The sequence below is a fragment of the Podarcis pityusensis genome (genome assembly GCF_964106645.2).
Source record: "Podarcis pityusensis genome assembly, chromosome: 1".
NCBI lineage: Eukaryota > Metazoa > Chordata > Lepidosauria > Squamata > Lacertidae > Podarcis > Podarcis pityusensis.
In genome coordinates this window covers 30,083,127-30,098,107 of record NC_138028.1, presented here as the reverse complement: position 1 = coordinate 30,098,107, position 14,981 = coordinate 30,083,127, and the positions used below count along the sequence as shown (strand labels likewise).

Here is a 14,981-nt window from a genome sequence, read left to right as displayed (position 1 = left end):
TATGAGATTCATAGCATTAATATAATCCTTTGCAGAAAAAGTAAAAAGAAAGTTAATCTTTTTTAAAAAAAATAATAATAACATAGTAGTATCCAGAGGTGATTCCCAAACAGGCAAAGAAAAACACTACAAAGAGGCTCAGCTCTGGTAATCTAGGTACACAGTAAAGTCCTGAACCTTAGAGCTTCATTTATCACTACTGACAGGAACAGAAACTAAAACTGTAGTACTAGCAGTAACCAAATACAAACTCAAAGGCCAAGAGGGCTGTTTTAAAATGTCTTTTCACATCTGTTTTTCAGTGCACCAAAAGTGCAAATGCTACTGGCTGCTGGCAACCTATGGCACAATGGACTGGGGCCCCCAAAACATTGTTGATGTTTCAGTGTGAGGATTGTTATGTACCTTTTCTCTAGTTTGCTTCACTGAAAAAAAGGCAAAGTTCAGGCGAGGTTTGTTTGCATTTTCCAGCCAGTCAGAGGGGCCTGTGTGTGTTTACTCTGCCTGTTGATCTGGTCACCCAATAGGCATTCTACCAATCCAGATCTCCTGAAAATGCAAATGTTACTTTCACAAACTTAGCAAGAATGAATGCATTTGTCCATTGCCAGGAGGAATGCAGTTTCATTTACTGAAGTCAGTAAAAGCTCTCCAATGGGGTAGAGGAAGAGGAAGCAACTTACATCCCCTATTGCTTACCAAACACAGATAAGGATTTATTTGATTAAGAACTATTTTCAAGCTGTCAAGTTACATACAACTAAAATACATGCTACATAAATCTGGCATATCACCAATCCTCCTTGTACTTAGACTGGTGTGTATCATCAATGCCAAAATTCAGTGGAGACCTTTCCTGACCCCTCCTCTGCACTACCTAATTAGCTCGTGCCTAAAGGCTTTGTGATTTTTTTATGAAGTATGATATATACATGAAAATAATAACATCCACGATCACCACTGCCATCACCCTATGTATGTTTACTCAGCAATAGTTGACTAAATTCACTGAGACTTACTCTTAGATACTTTGCATAGGACTACCATTTTAGTACTGTAATGTTATTAGATACTGTTGTGTTATTCTTTTTAATGAAAAAGGCTTGAAACCAATTCATGCTATAATCCTACACACACTTATCAGGAAGTAAGCCGCACTGCACTCAGTGGGACTAACCTCTGAGTAAACACGCATGAAAATGTAGTATTAGTATTTAATTCCATTGCATTCCTCACACAAAAGATGTCTCTTGTGGAACAGAAAATCCTTGCAGCTGGGAAGGGAAAATGAAAGGCAAGAACGGTGAATAGGAAATGCTTAGTCAGCAACTGTTCTGTCAATATTAAAAGGTGAAATGTAAGCAGGCACAGTGCCAATGGCTAGATATGTTAGATAGCCTCATTAGGTAAATCTCTACTTGTGTATGTACAAATGACACAGAATAAAAAGCAGGTTTGAAGCAGAATAGTGAGGCAATCAAAAGGGGCAACATATTTTGGCCTCCCTATTGTCCAACTACTGGGAAAAGAAAAACTTACTCAGAAACTATTAATATCAATTGAATTTATTACAATTTACTAAGCTCCAAGGCACATTACAGTGTTCTGTTAACTACAGAAATGTATAAAGGACAAACAGAGCAAGTTTTCCATGTACAGCAATTTTGCTCTAGTGTTCAAAAGCTTTCGTGCATCAATAAAGCAAAAACAAAAACAACATGAAGATCGAAAATGTTCAGGTCAATAGAAACAAACTGAAACATTTTTTTTCTTTACAAAGTTGCAAAAAAAAATCCCACCCCTATACCACTCCCACCATTTTGCAAACGAACAAAAAGAAATTAAAAAAAACAAACAAACAATAAAAGATGGAAAGTAAAAGTAAAAGACTAACACTCTGGGCTTTTAAAACATAAGCTGTCACCATTTTTGTAGCATTTTTTTAGGCATCAACACTGGCCTTGGCAAAAAGAAAAGGTTTTTTTTTTTTTCAATTTTCTTATTTTAGAGAAGTGCATACATTTACAAAAATACACACCAGCAGCAGGTAATCGCTAAGGGCTATTTAACTGTGTACCTAGCCAACACACTGCCAAAGAAATGAGAAACAGGTATTATGTGGTAACCAAACAATATTATATTCTGTTTTAACAAAAACAAAACGAAAAAAGAACAGCTCTATCCTTCAAATGAAGAAGGGTACATACCTTTGTTTCAAAATATAGAAACATACGACGAAAATAAGGTCTATACATAAGACTAAACTTTTTGCAGTATTGTCCCGCGGGTTGTTTCTCAATATTCACAATTCTCCATCTTCAGGCGTCTGAAGGGAGTCGCCTTGGCTGTTCGGATTGTTTTGTTTTTTAAGGGTCTCTCTCCTTTTTCACTTTCACGTCCCCCGCTAAAATGGTCGCGATCTCGCCCTGCATAAATGCCCAAGGCACGTTGGAACCGACTAAGGGGCATTTCTCGCCGCTGGGGCAATAGACTTCGCCCGTGGCCCCCTGCGCCTTGATGCTCTCCCGGGAACACGGGAAGCAGAACTTGTGACTAGGCACCGAGGGGCACTGCACGAAGTGCGTGTCCTCCAAGCGTTCGTGGCAGATGGTGCAGCACAGGGGTCCGCTGTTGGCCATGGGCGAGTCGGGAATGTTTTGCGGGTGCACTTGGTCCATGCCCGGGTGGGCGCTGGGCGGCGGGGGAGCCACCTGCAGGTTCATGTCCCCGTTGCGCGACGCCAGGCTGCGGCGCTGGCCGGGCACCGAGGCGGGCGACACGGGGCTGCTGCTGTTCCTCCGCGTCGACGTGGTCGAGTGCACCGAGCTGCCGTCTTTGGGCGAGTGCGCGTTGCCCAGCGTGTCGGCCACCGACATGAGCGCCGCCATGGGCGACTGGCCGTTCTGCGGGGCCGACTCGGGCGGGGTGGTCCGGTTGGAGTGAGGCCCCAGCGGCGGAGGGGGCGGCGGAGGAGGCACGCCGCCGAAGCCCCCCGCCGACATGGTGAGCTTGAGCGCCTCGCTCTGGCTGGCCATCCACTGCTGCCGCTGCTGCTCCTCGCTCAGCTTCAGGCCGCCTTCCGAAGCCGAGTCCGAAGGCTCCGGGGAGGCCTTCCTCTTGCGCAGGCCGCCGCCGCCCCCGCCTCCCGCTCCGGGCCCGCGGCTGGAGGCTGGCCCGCCCGCCCCGCCGCTGCCGCCGGAGGAAGAGGAGGAGGAGGAGGTGGGGGTCCTGGGCAGGCTGACGAGGGCGGTGGGCAGGATGGGGCACGAGGCGTCGAGGTAGGGCTGCGGCAACATGTCGGCCCCCACCATCTCCTTGAAGAAGCGCACGGACTCGGGCAGCAGGTCGCCCAGCAGGCGCCAGTCTCCGGAGCCGTGCTTCTTCTCGTACTCGAGGTACTTGAAGCCCGACGACAGGCCGCGGCCGAAGTCCTTCATGCAGTCCTGGTACATCTGCTTGGCCACGCCCGAGGCGGAGGAGAAGACGGTGCCCGAGCCGCTGGGGTACTCGATGAAGAGCTTCAGCTCGTAGTCCAGGCCGGGCTTGGAGACGGCGTCGAAGGCGAAGACGCGGCCCAGCAGCGCGTGGTCCTTCTTGAAGCGCACCTCGTAGGGCGTGCAGCCGGCCAGCGTCAGCAGCGTGTCGCGCACCAGCTTGGGCTTGCTGGCCCACTCCTCGGCGCGGTTGCGGAGGCTCTCGCTCAGCTCGGCCAGCGCCTCGGCGTTGCGCTGCTTCTCCTTCAGCTCCCGCTCCTGGTCGCCGCTGCTCGACACCGAGCCGGGGCGCTTCCCGCACGGGTCGCCCGAGGAGGACGTCGAGGACGACGACGAAGAAGACGAGGACGACGACGACGAAGCCGGAGGGCCCCGCGGAGGAGGCAGCGCCACCCCGGACGAGGCCGGCCCGTTGAGCAGCGTCTGCGGCAGCAGGTTGGGCGGCACGTTGAGCTGGGCGCCGCCGCCGCCGCCGCCTCCTGGAGGGAGGCCGCTCACCAAGCCGCCGTGCGCCGCTCGCCGCGACGACGACGACGAGGAAGACGACGACGAGGAGTTGGGGCTCTGGCGGTTCAGCTCGGGCGGCCCGTCGTCTGGCGCCTTGGGGAAGCCGTTGGGGCCGCCCAGGCCATTGGGCATGCGGCCTCCGTGGCTGCCCGGCGGCGGCGGGTACTCGAAGCGGCTGCGCGGCTCGCTCAGTCCGTAGCGCTCCAGGCCGGACGGCGCTTTCGAGGAGGCAGCGTCCACATGGTTCAGCTGCTGCTGCTGCTGCACGGCAGCCGCGGCTGCTGCAGCTGCCGCTGCTGCCGCCGCCGCTTCCTTAGCCGACAGCGCCACGGCTTTGACGCCCACGGGCGGCGGCGGCCCCGGCGATCGCCCGTCCTGGAAACAGCCGTGCGCCCGCTTGAGCTGCCGCGCGGTCTCGATGACGAACTCAATGCGGTCGGCGCCCTCGTAGTTGACGCAGCCCCGGCACACGGGCTCGCTGAAGTCCCAGATCATGGCCCACGGCATGCGCGGCAGATCGCACAGGTAGCACGACTGCCGCCGGGACGACGACACCTGCGCCGCCGACATGGCTGCTGGGGGACGAGGAGGGCGGCTTCGGGCTCTGTCCGGTGCGCGGGCGCTGCTGCCTCAGCCGCTAACCTGCTCCGGCCACCCGGCGCTGGGGGTGGGACTGGCTCCCGCTTTCCCGCTCTTTGGAGGGGGCGGGGGGCAGCGGGCGAGTGAGAGGCGGGGGGGGGGGACCTTCCCTGCTTCTCCGTTCCTTCCTTCTCGCCTTCCTTTTACCTGGCCTGGCGGGAAGCGCTTCCGAGTCTCCTCGAGCGAGGGGCGTGAGGCGCGGGGAGGGGTTGGCTCCCCTCCCTCGCTCGCTCGCTCCCTCCCGCCTTCCTTCCTCCCTCCAGCAGCTGCTTCTGCCGCTTCTTCGGTGTCTCTAAGCGGCTCCTGCTGCTGCTGCTGCTGCTGCTCCTCCTCTTCTTCTTTCGCGCTGTTGGCGGCGTGGAGGAAAGGGGTGGGCGAGAAGAGACGTCGCCGAGGAGGGAAGCTGAGCGCGGGGCGGGGGCACGGGACCAGCGGAGCTCCGCTACCTGCTGCTGCTGACCCGAGCGCGGCAAGGTGGGTGGAGGAGGGTTTGGGGGAAGGAAGGACGGGTGGACAGAGCGGGGTAGGGACCAAGGGCGCCCCCGGAGCGAGCGCCTCGGCGGTCTGGCGGTGGCGGGGTGCTGTTTTGGCAGGCGGGCGGGTGCGCGCGCCTCAGGTTGGCGGCGGTGGCGGCATCCTCGCGAGTAGCAGCAGCGGCGGCGCCGCCAGCTCCTCCACTCACATCCTCGAGCGCCGCTCGGAATTCGAATCGAGGGGGAAGCCGGAGTGTCACTCTGGGCTGCCGCCGCCGCCGCCGCCGCGCGTTCCGAGTGCGGCTCTGCCCCTCCTCCTGGCGCGGCGCTCCATTGGCCTCTCGCTCGCTCCGCTCCCGCGCTCCCCCCAGCTCGGATGCCACCTGGGTGGGGCGTTCACGTCACCGCCGCGCGCTCGTCCCCCCCCCCCCAGCCTTTGCAGTTCCCCTTTCGTAGCACTCGCTGGCTGGCTGGCTGGGCAGCTCCCTCCCGCGTCTTCTCCTCTCCCTCCCGCCCCGCGCTTCCTCTGTGTCTACGGACAGGGAGCCCACTTGTTGCGTGGAAATTGCGCATGCTCGGCACCCTGCCCATTTCCTCCCTCCTCCCCTTGTGTGTGTACAACCGCTGAAGCGAGGCGAGCTGCCCCTTGGAAACCAAGGAAACTCTCTCACACACACGCACACCGAAGGCTATGTTTGGAAAATTAAACACTGGCTCTTCCCCCTCCTCCGCCCCTCTCTTCTTCCCGTCTCCTTCAAGGCAGCTTCCCCCAAAGGAAAAACGCGGCCAGGAAAGCACATGGAGGAGAATACTATTGCGCCTTCCTGGCTGAGTTTTCCTGCCTGCACGAACGTGTCGGGTTGTGGGTTGTGGGGGGGGGGGGGGGTTGGTGAGGTGTTTTTGCCCTGTTTTGTTTTCCTTCCAGCTCTGGGCGGCGCTAAGTGCTCCTTCTAGGCTCTGGCAACGGCACAATTCGCTGCTGTCAAAATGGAAGGCGAATATGTAGGAGGATTTGGAGACATTTCCTTTGGTACCCGGAGGCTGGTCTGCCTTGTTTATAACTTACATGAGGAGTGTGCTTGCTTGCTCGCTTACTAGGAGCAGAGCATCATTTTCAAAAAGCATCAAGTCGGAATGTTTCTCCCGCTTTGGATCTTCTTGTAATGACACACACACACAAATATTTTTGTCAATGCTGCAGCCCCCTGCTGTTAAGGCTGGGCTCTCTAATGCAGCTCCGTTTCAAAGAGAGACTTTTTTGAGTGAAGAACTTCGGTGAGATCTATCTGTAAAATCAGGGAGGCAGGGAGCATATAGTGTGCCCATTTCCCTGCCTTCCACAGTCTGGGATTGCAAGGAACTGGAAGGCTCTCCACGGGCCAAAGCAGGTGAACGTCTCTCTGATGCTGCTTCTCCCTCGCCCGCCCCCCACCGCAAAGACCTAAGATACTGGGCCGCCCTTTGGCTTTGAAGTTGCCGCCCTTGCTGGCTCTGCATGCCCAAGCCCCTTTGCCTCAGCCAAGGCAAAGGGGTGACTGTGAGCCCGGCTTCCGCTCCCCGCAGCTCGCCGCTTTCCGTGCCTGCAGAGCCTGGAGCTGCTCTCCCCACGCCCCAAAGAACAATCCTCGTAAACTTTCCCTGCCGGACTCGGGTTGCGAAGAGGCTTGCCTGCCAGGCGTCCCTGGGCAGGCTGCGATCCGCGTTGCGTCACCCACTCGCACTCCTGCCCTTGCAGAGTAATGAGCTGCCCGGGGGTGAGTCAACATTCCTCGGGGAGAAGAAAGGGTGCTATCCGCGGAGAAACCGTAGGATATTATGAGCTGGGTTGGGATGGCTAGCCCTTGCCTTGGAATAATATTTACTTAGCTCTTTGCTGAGGAGGGAAGAGAGGTGGAGGAAGAAACACTGAAAGAGCCTTTGTTTTTATTCAGAGTGCTTATGCATGCATAGGGTCACGCCCTTCTGCTTCATCTCAATCCAGAATCATTAAGGCAACCTGCTTCTGGGTTTACAAGCATCACCAAGGAGGACCAGAACACACATTCATTCCCCAGTTTGCATAGAGCTTTCAGTCACCAACCCCTGTGTGTGTGTGTCAAGGATTCACCAATCCTTGTTTGGGCTCTTGAGGAAATAGCCTTCTTCTGCTAAAATTAGCACCACTGTCTTTCAAGTATTACATGCTTGCAGTCAAGATTTAAGCTGCAGTCCTATATAAGTCCCTGGGAGAAAGTCCCATTAATGGGCATTGCTTCCAAGGTGATGTATAAAGGGGCTGCTTTGTTATAGCACAATTCTTTTCACATTTACTCGTGAATAAACCCCACTGTGTTTAAAGGGACTTACTTACCAATAGTAAGTCCCATGGGACTGCAGGGGACTCGCTTCTAAATAAGAGATGCATAGGATTGCACAGTCATCTTGAGTTTCAGCCCTCCAATGTTGGGCCTGCAACCTAAACTGCTAACTCAAAGGTAGCACCATTTAACATGGGTGAATGTCCAGTAATGGAAGCTGTGGGAAAGACACTAGGCACCATCTCTTCTCCATCCAGTTGCCTTCCAAAGTAAAGGCTTTATTTTGGGAATATCACTGCTATAGCCCATTTCATTCGCTTCTGGGTACCACCGCCTTCTCGATAAGTTGCATGGCCTTTAATACTGCAGTATGGAAAAGGCAAAAAGTAGGCCCAGCCATGGAAAGGTCTGCTAGAGGGGGAAGTAGGCAACAGGAAGACAGGATGAAATCGGCTGGAATAGAGATTGGGTCATTGTAACATGTCACTGACATGGTCATCAAGGCAAAATGCTCGCAGAGGTCTCTCCCAAGAGCCTTTTCTAGCCTTTTACAAGGCTGGAATCTTCTTTGGGCTCTGTATTTAAGAGCCTGGTTTCTAACGCACATCTCAGAATTCTGTCAAACGCAGTGGGAATCCCTTGACACAAGGTCAGAATCGGTGTGTTCTAAAGAAAGTGGATGAAAGCATTGTTTTGGACCACCGACGAAGTGTTTCCAAGGCTGCCTTTTCACCACCACTGCAGTGGAGTGGTGTCTTCTGGACTGGAGGAATTCCGCCTGGATTCTCCGAGCGTGACCTTGGACAAGAGTCCAGGGAGCGTCTGGCTGCCTTTCACTGGATGTTCCCTGGATTGTCCAAGAAGAGCTTAACATCCCGGGTGCCAGCCAGCCAGCCAGCCTCTTGGCCCAGCTGGATGGAAGCAAAACTGGACCCGCGCCAGCTGAGTCCTGTTCTCAAGTCAGATGAAATTGGTTTCTGCCTGAAGGACTTTGGTGTGGCTGCAGGTTTCCTGCTGCACTTTCCCTTTCCTTTGACCTGTGGGCTCTCTGTCCATTGAGATTTCTGTGAAGAGGCTGAATGGGAAAGATGCCTAACTTTGGTTCTGGCCTGAGACTTCCTCTTTCTGCTTGGCAGTTCTTGGAAGGGCCCACTCTTCTGCTGCAGCACTCTCTTGCTTGCCTTTCCAATTTCCATTGCCAGACACCTTCATGGTGAGGCACCCTCCGGATTAAAAGCACCCTGACCCCTCACTTGCCAAATAGAGCCCCTGGGGGAGGGGGTAACCCTCACCTCCCTGGTGGTATCGGCAGGTTGCTTGGCTCCCCAGTGCAGCATGAGCAAAGCCCAAGTCGAAATCCAGCATGCCTTTATGAGGCCAACCAAAAAGGCCACAAAACAGCAAGCAAACTTTCCATTTCTCCACAACTCTTCAACAGGCCAAGCAAAGTGTGAAGCAGGAGGGAGAAAAAGTTGGATTGGTTTTGAAGCCATAAAGTCTGCATTCATATCAGTTAAGATAGGAGTGGCAGAAGAATATCAGAATATTTTCAGATAAGCACTTAGAGAGCTGTATTTCAGTGACAGGGCAAAATTGCCTTCCCATGTACTTGAAGGTTCCTATTTGTTTTTCCTCAATGACTCATCAACCTTGATTTCCAACTTTGGGAGCATGCTGCTGGCACCTACACTGGAGACCCTTTATCTTCCTTGGAAATACCCCCTCCCTATTTTTTGGGGGGGGGAGTGCTTTGGAAATAATGGTGATGATGGAATGAGAATGCCCTTGAACATGTACAAAGCGCCTGTTCACCGAAGCACTGAATAGTGCAATGTCACACCCATCATTAATACATATTTGGGTTAAGGGGGGGATGCTTCCAGGTCACAGGCAGTGCGTCTTGTTGGAGGGTTTAAGTCTCTTCACCTCGCTGCTTTAAAATATCATGCCCCCAAACCAGGCAGAGCAAACCTTCTGAAGGGCGAGGAGCTGGCACAAAGTAAGCACAGTTGGTGCAACAGGCAAAAAAGAAACCAACAAAAAAGCGAGGCCACACCTCTCCAAGCCACCTTTACAGGAGGAGGGTTGTGGAAGCAGGGAGGGGTTCTCGGTTTATCAGCAGCTACCGAAGATAAAAGGAGAAACGAAGGAGCTGGGGTCACGTCTGCTTTTGAGGAGTCTTTTCTGCGTCCTGCTGGCTCTGTAGCTGTGTCCGGCCTCTGGGATGTGCGCGTTTTAAATGGAAAAAGAAAAGCCCTCCGGTCCCCGGTCCTTATCATGGGCGAAGGCGGGAGGGGCAGCTTTCCCCCTCCCCCCAAAAAATCAAGTAAAAAAAAATACTTAACAAACTGACCAATTGCATCGCAGATAACTCGGTTCTGCCCCCCCCCCCGCCCGCCCGCCAACGTAAAGCCTCTCCTGCTTATAACAAATCATGGCTACGCTCATGTTGCTTATTTAGCACTTGTGTAATCTGGGGATTTAAATAAATGAAATTAATAGTTATTAACAATGGGGCCATGCATCTGCCTGAATGGGTTTATAACACACAAAGAAAATCGAGGGGTGGGGTGGAATAAAAGGAGAATAGAGTGGGGGGTAGAGGATGAACAGGGCGAGAGAGGAGCGAGCGAGCTAAGGCAGCAGGAGCAGCGGACCCACAAAGCGGTTCAGGCCTTTGAGTCTCGGGGTTAGGGCTCCGGCTCGCCCGCAGACCCCACGTCGCTTGGCCGGAGAAGATCCAGCTTTGTAGGAATCAGTCATCGCTGGAAAGCAAACTGCCCCCGCCAGCTCTTTCCCCACGGTGGAGCAAGGGGGACTCCTTACGAGCCTCTCCAAAGCTCCCGTTCATTCCCGCGTTGGTTAGCAGCAACTAACGGGAATATGACGATCACGGATGAAATATGGATCGGGGAGGGGATGGAAGAGTGCGCGGGCGGCGGCGGGAGGTGGTTGTTGTTGTTTTGGCGAGGTTGAGTTGTCTGCTTCAACCCAAACCAGCTGCCACCTTTCCAAAGCAATTAGTGACTCGAGGAAGTAGAAATCACAATGCTCCATTAAGGAGTCATAAAACAAATGCACGACAGTATTAAATGCGTCTTAAGGAAAATATTTAATAAAAAAAAGAGGATGGGGGAAACAGGACGGCTGTCTTTGCTCGGTATATTGGCTCCAGATTTTCCGCATCGTCGTAAATTTCGGAGCGAAAAGATGCTCTCCAGCCTGTTGTTCCTTATGACACACACACACACACACACACACACTCGTTTCACATCTCTGTCTGGGTGCAGAGATCATTACGCAGTGGACCAGAGGCTCTGTTGGCTGTCTCCAAAAAAGGTGTCTTTCCATCTAATGCGGGCTTTCAAAACAAATCTCCCCCAGCCAACCCCACCCCGCTCTCGAAATCCATAGCCAAGCCAGGTGAGTGTATGCATCTGACAACTGAAGTTAGAAGTTAGAATGAAGGAAATCTAGTCCACAAAAGGCCGCGCCATCATCGGGTTGTTAGTCTTGATGCTACCGTCCGGCCGTGTTTTGAAACTGCAACAGACGGACACCTCTCCCTCTCTGGAAACTAATGATAATAATAAACCCACACCAGTAAGGGGCGCCTGATCCTGTGGTCCTAGGAGAGGGGGGCGGACAGCCCTTTCGATGGAGACAAATAGGTAGAGGGCAATTTCCGTGCAAGCCTATGGCTGTAAATAGAGACCCTCTGCCAAAGCAGCTGGTTTTGTTTTTCAAGCTCGGCGCGGGGAGGGTGGAGAGAAGAGTATGTCGTGGAGGGCCAGGGAAATGTGTTCCTGAATTCCACAAATGCTTCGGAGTAGGAACCAGTTCCAGATCGGTGTCAGATGAAAAGTTCTCCCCTCCGCTGCCAGGAGGTGTCTGTCAAAACACCCGAGTTATCCGCATAACAATTATGACGCCATTCTGTGTTTTTAAAATTGCGTTTCATCAGAGGTGTTCCCTTGTAAACTGCCCAGACGGTGTATTGCATCGCTTAAAAAAAAAAAAAAAAAAGATAACCGCTCAAGTATTGGGCCCCTTTCAGATTTAAAAAAAAATCTCTTTAAAAAAAGGTCTTCATGTTCTCTTTTCTGTTTTAAGTGGCTCCGATGCTTTCATCCCTTTGTTCCCTTCGCTCAGGTGACATTTTCTTTCCCTTCACAAGTTGCTTTTTAAAAAATAGAAATAAAAAAACAACACAAAACCAAGACTTATTTATTCCCTTCCCCTACACCCGCCTCTCCCCTTGAAACCTTATGCATTATTGCCTCTTTAAAAAAAAAAAGACAAGAAAAGCCTCAGCAGTTGCTTTCGTTTTCGACACGTCGTACCAGCTGATGCCGGATACTGACCGCCACTCATTTAATAGCGCCAAAGAAATGACACAAATGATGAACAGATTAGGATTCTCCCTCAACACACACATCCCCCATTGTGAGTTCTGTGCCGCAGGACCCCTTAGGACAGCCTCCGCTAACCTGGTGCCCCCAGGGGATTATAGGAGATGTAGCCCAACAATCTGTGGAGGGCGCCACATTGGCGAACGCTGCCTTAGAACATCACGAGCTTCTGCAACAGCTACCAGGGAGTTGAGGATCCTATTTAAAAAAAACAAAACCCATTTCCCATCGCCACGGTTACTCCTACTCTCATTATTAGGATTTCAAACGTGACTTTCAACTTCAGGACAACTCTGTGGGGCGGAGCCAGTCACTCACTGCCCAGTGTCACCGAACGGGTTAAAAATACTAATAGGCAGTGTGGATTTGTCTCAGATGTTAGATTTCGGAAGGAGACATAACGATCTTTTGGGGGTTCTACTCCTAACTATACAGTATTTCCTTTGAAGCCGGTCCTAGTGGGCTGCTTTGCTTTTTTAAAAACATGCAATCACCTGTCAAGCAGCAAGCACGCTTAAGATGGCAGGCTCATTTTCGATTACTGGCTTGCGATCCAGCTGTCTACTTGCATGTGCAAAGGGCTTCTGCTGCTGGCGCTGAGCTCTTGGCTCCCTTCATGCACCCCTCACCCATAAAAGAGGGCTCGAGGAAAATATAATGAAAATGATGTACAGATGGTATTTGACTCCTGTAAAATTAGCAAAGATATATCATAACTGGGACAATCTACGTTGGAAATGTAAAGAAAAGGAAGGAACCTTTTTTCATATGTGGTGGACCTGTCCCAAGGTGAAAGACTTCTGGGAAAAGATTTATAATGAATTTTTAAAAATGTTGAAATATACATTGATAAAGAAACTAGAGGCCTTTCTTCTTGAATAACAGGTTTGGTATCGCCCAAGAAAGATGTTTTAAAAATATATAATTTTCATTATATTTTCCTTTAACACAGTACATGCGGTGAACTTGACCCCATAAAAGAGGGCTCGAGTGTGTGGCCCTTCTGCTTCACGGTTTCCGCAGGTTGGACAGAGCCATTTTCCTGCTGAGTACTTGGGGGGGGGGGGGGGAGAGAGAGAGAGAGAGAGAGAGAGAGAGAGAGAGAGAGAGATCGCGGCCTGCTCTTCCCTCCCTTCCTTCCTTGGCCTCCCTCCCCAGCTGCTGCTCCTGCTCCTGCCCGCCCGCCCCGCTTTCACAGACTGCTTTCAGCTCTCCTCCTGGGAGCATAAACAATCAACACGACTAAATCAACACAATCGGTAATTTTTCTTCCCCAAGGCTATTCCCGCCGAGGGACCCTCGCTAGCAACTCTCGTGATGGTGCAAAATTCGCCGCACGTTATTAGCTTTGCGTTGCAAGCTCAGCCAGCAAGATGGGCGATCAGAACGAGACGCTGAGTGAAATAGGGGCAGCAGCTTCGCTTTGGCCTACACCCACGGCGAAGAAAAACCTGGAATGGAGAAAAAGGCTTTCCTCGTCGGTTTTTGTTTTTTAACTGGGAATGAAACAGGTCATTTTGGGCAGAGGGGGATGATTTCTAAGAGAAAGCCAAGGTGCAAAAGGGAAAAGGAGGATCGGATGGGTTCAGCAAACTTGACCCAAAATAGAGTTATATTCATTACCTCCAACAGCCTAAAATAATAGATTCGCTGATACACACGCACCCGTCCTATGATTAAGTGTTATATTCCTCATTATGAACGCTCGCTTGCATTAGGAGGAAGAGCTGGCGGAGGGGGGGACGTAAGGATGTTTGGAGAGGCGAATGTGGTTTAGAGAGGATGGTGTGGTTACCTAGGATGAGTGGGGCGAATTCGGAATCAAGATATTTCTCTGTTCGCAAGATATTGGGGCAATTGATCAGGATAAGGGAGGTGCACCCCTTTCTATTCCGGGGTCTTGCAACCAAACCAAACTGCTTGCATTAAGGGAGACTTAGTTGTCAGCAAATTGTGTCAGGTTTCCTTGAAATCTAAGGATTCAGGCATAAGCCCCTGCTGTGGACTATAAGGCCTTGTTGCAGACGCGATTGAGTCGCCCTTCATAGCACGTTTGGAGACTGCGTCCTAAGAAGCTTCCTCGTAATTCATACCGAGGTCCATCTCCCGCCGACTCGGACTCTGCTTCTCTGCTTCTGTTGGCGTTACTGGGAGAGAGATAAGCCTTATCTCGCCTGTTCTTCCGGGCAGCTCACTGAGTGACCTCAGCCTGACCTTTCAAGGTTGTTGTGATAATAACATGGGATTGCTCCATAACTGCTCCCCTGACCACTTTGGAAGGCGTAGATCTCCCAGGTGGGAGGAAACCTGTGTTCCTCCAGACCTAGTCGGACTGCAGTCCCAATATTCACATTGGTCATGACTCATGAGACTGATGAGCGTTGGGTTAGGAGTGTGGAGACACATGATCAAATCCCCACTCCACCTTGAAGCTCACTGGGTGATCTTGCACCAGCCAGCTCAGCCCAACCTACCTCACAGGGTTGTTATGGGGCTAAAACAGGGGCAAAGAACACTAAGCTCCTTGGAGAAAGATGGGAAATTAATGTAATGAATGAATGAGCAATAGCTGGGGGGCCACAAGTTCCGCATCCTCAGTCTAAGATGCCAATCCAGGAGTGCTGAGTGATTCTCACCTCCAGGAAAACAAGTAAACCTGCTTCTGATATAGTTTTCCAATGTTTCTTCATGGAGGACTCAAGCCATGGAAGCTTTGGCCATACAGTGGTACCTCAGGTTAAGTACTTAATTTGTTCCAGAGGTCTGTTCTTAACCTGAAACTGTTTTTAACCTGAAGCGCCACTTTAGCTAATGGGGCCTCCTGCTGCTGCCGCGCCACAGGAGCACGATTTCTGTTCTCATCCTGAAGCAAAGTTCTTAACCCGAGGTACTATTTCTGGGTTAGTGGCGTCAGTAACCTGAAGCGTATGTAACCTGAAGCGTATGTAACCCAAGGTACCAATGTAATCTGTTTAGTCTTGAAGGTGCCACAACACTCTCTGTTGCTTGTGGGTCAAGCTTTGATCTAGTTTGATATAAAACACCTTTTACCCAGTAGCAAAATGCCCATGAAAGAGATGAAATGGGCTTTTGCATTGAGCCTGCCAATTAACGGAAATTTTAGGAAACTTTCTGGGTGGAGTTTGTTGGGTTTGTTAA

General features: G+C 51.6%; 1 protein-coding gene across 1 annotated transcript; it reads right to left on the bottom strand.

Moving 5' to 3' along the window:
* Positions 1 to 1,549: 1,549 nt before the first annotated feature.
* Positions 1,550 to 4,704, bottom strand: IRF2BPL (interferon regulatory factor 2 binding protein like). Its single transcript, XM_080978070.1, has one exon. It carries the CDS (start codon positions 4,569 to 4,571, stop codon positions 2,367 to 2,369), a length of 2,205 nt encoding a protein of 734 aa, XP_080834196.1. The 5' UTR covers positions 4,572 to 4,704; the 3' UTR covers positions 1,550 to 2,366.
* Between the last annotated feature and the right edge of the window lie 10,277 nt (positions 4,705 to 14,981).

What these genes read in the sequence shown, in the direction of transcription:
- IRF2BPL (XM_080978070.1), bottom strand. Translation starts at nt 4,571, where the DNA reads ATGTCGGCGGCGCAGGTGTCGTCGTCCCGGCGGCAGTCGTGCTACCTG.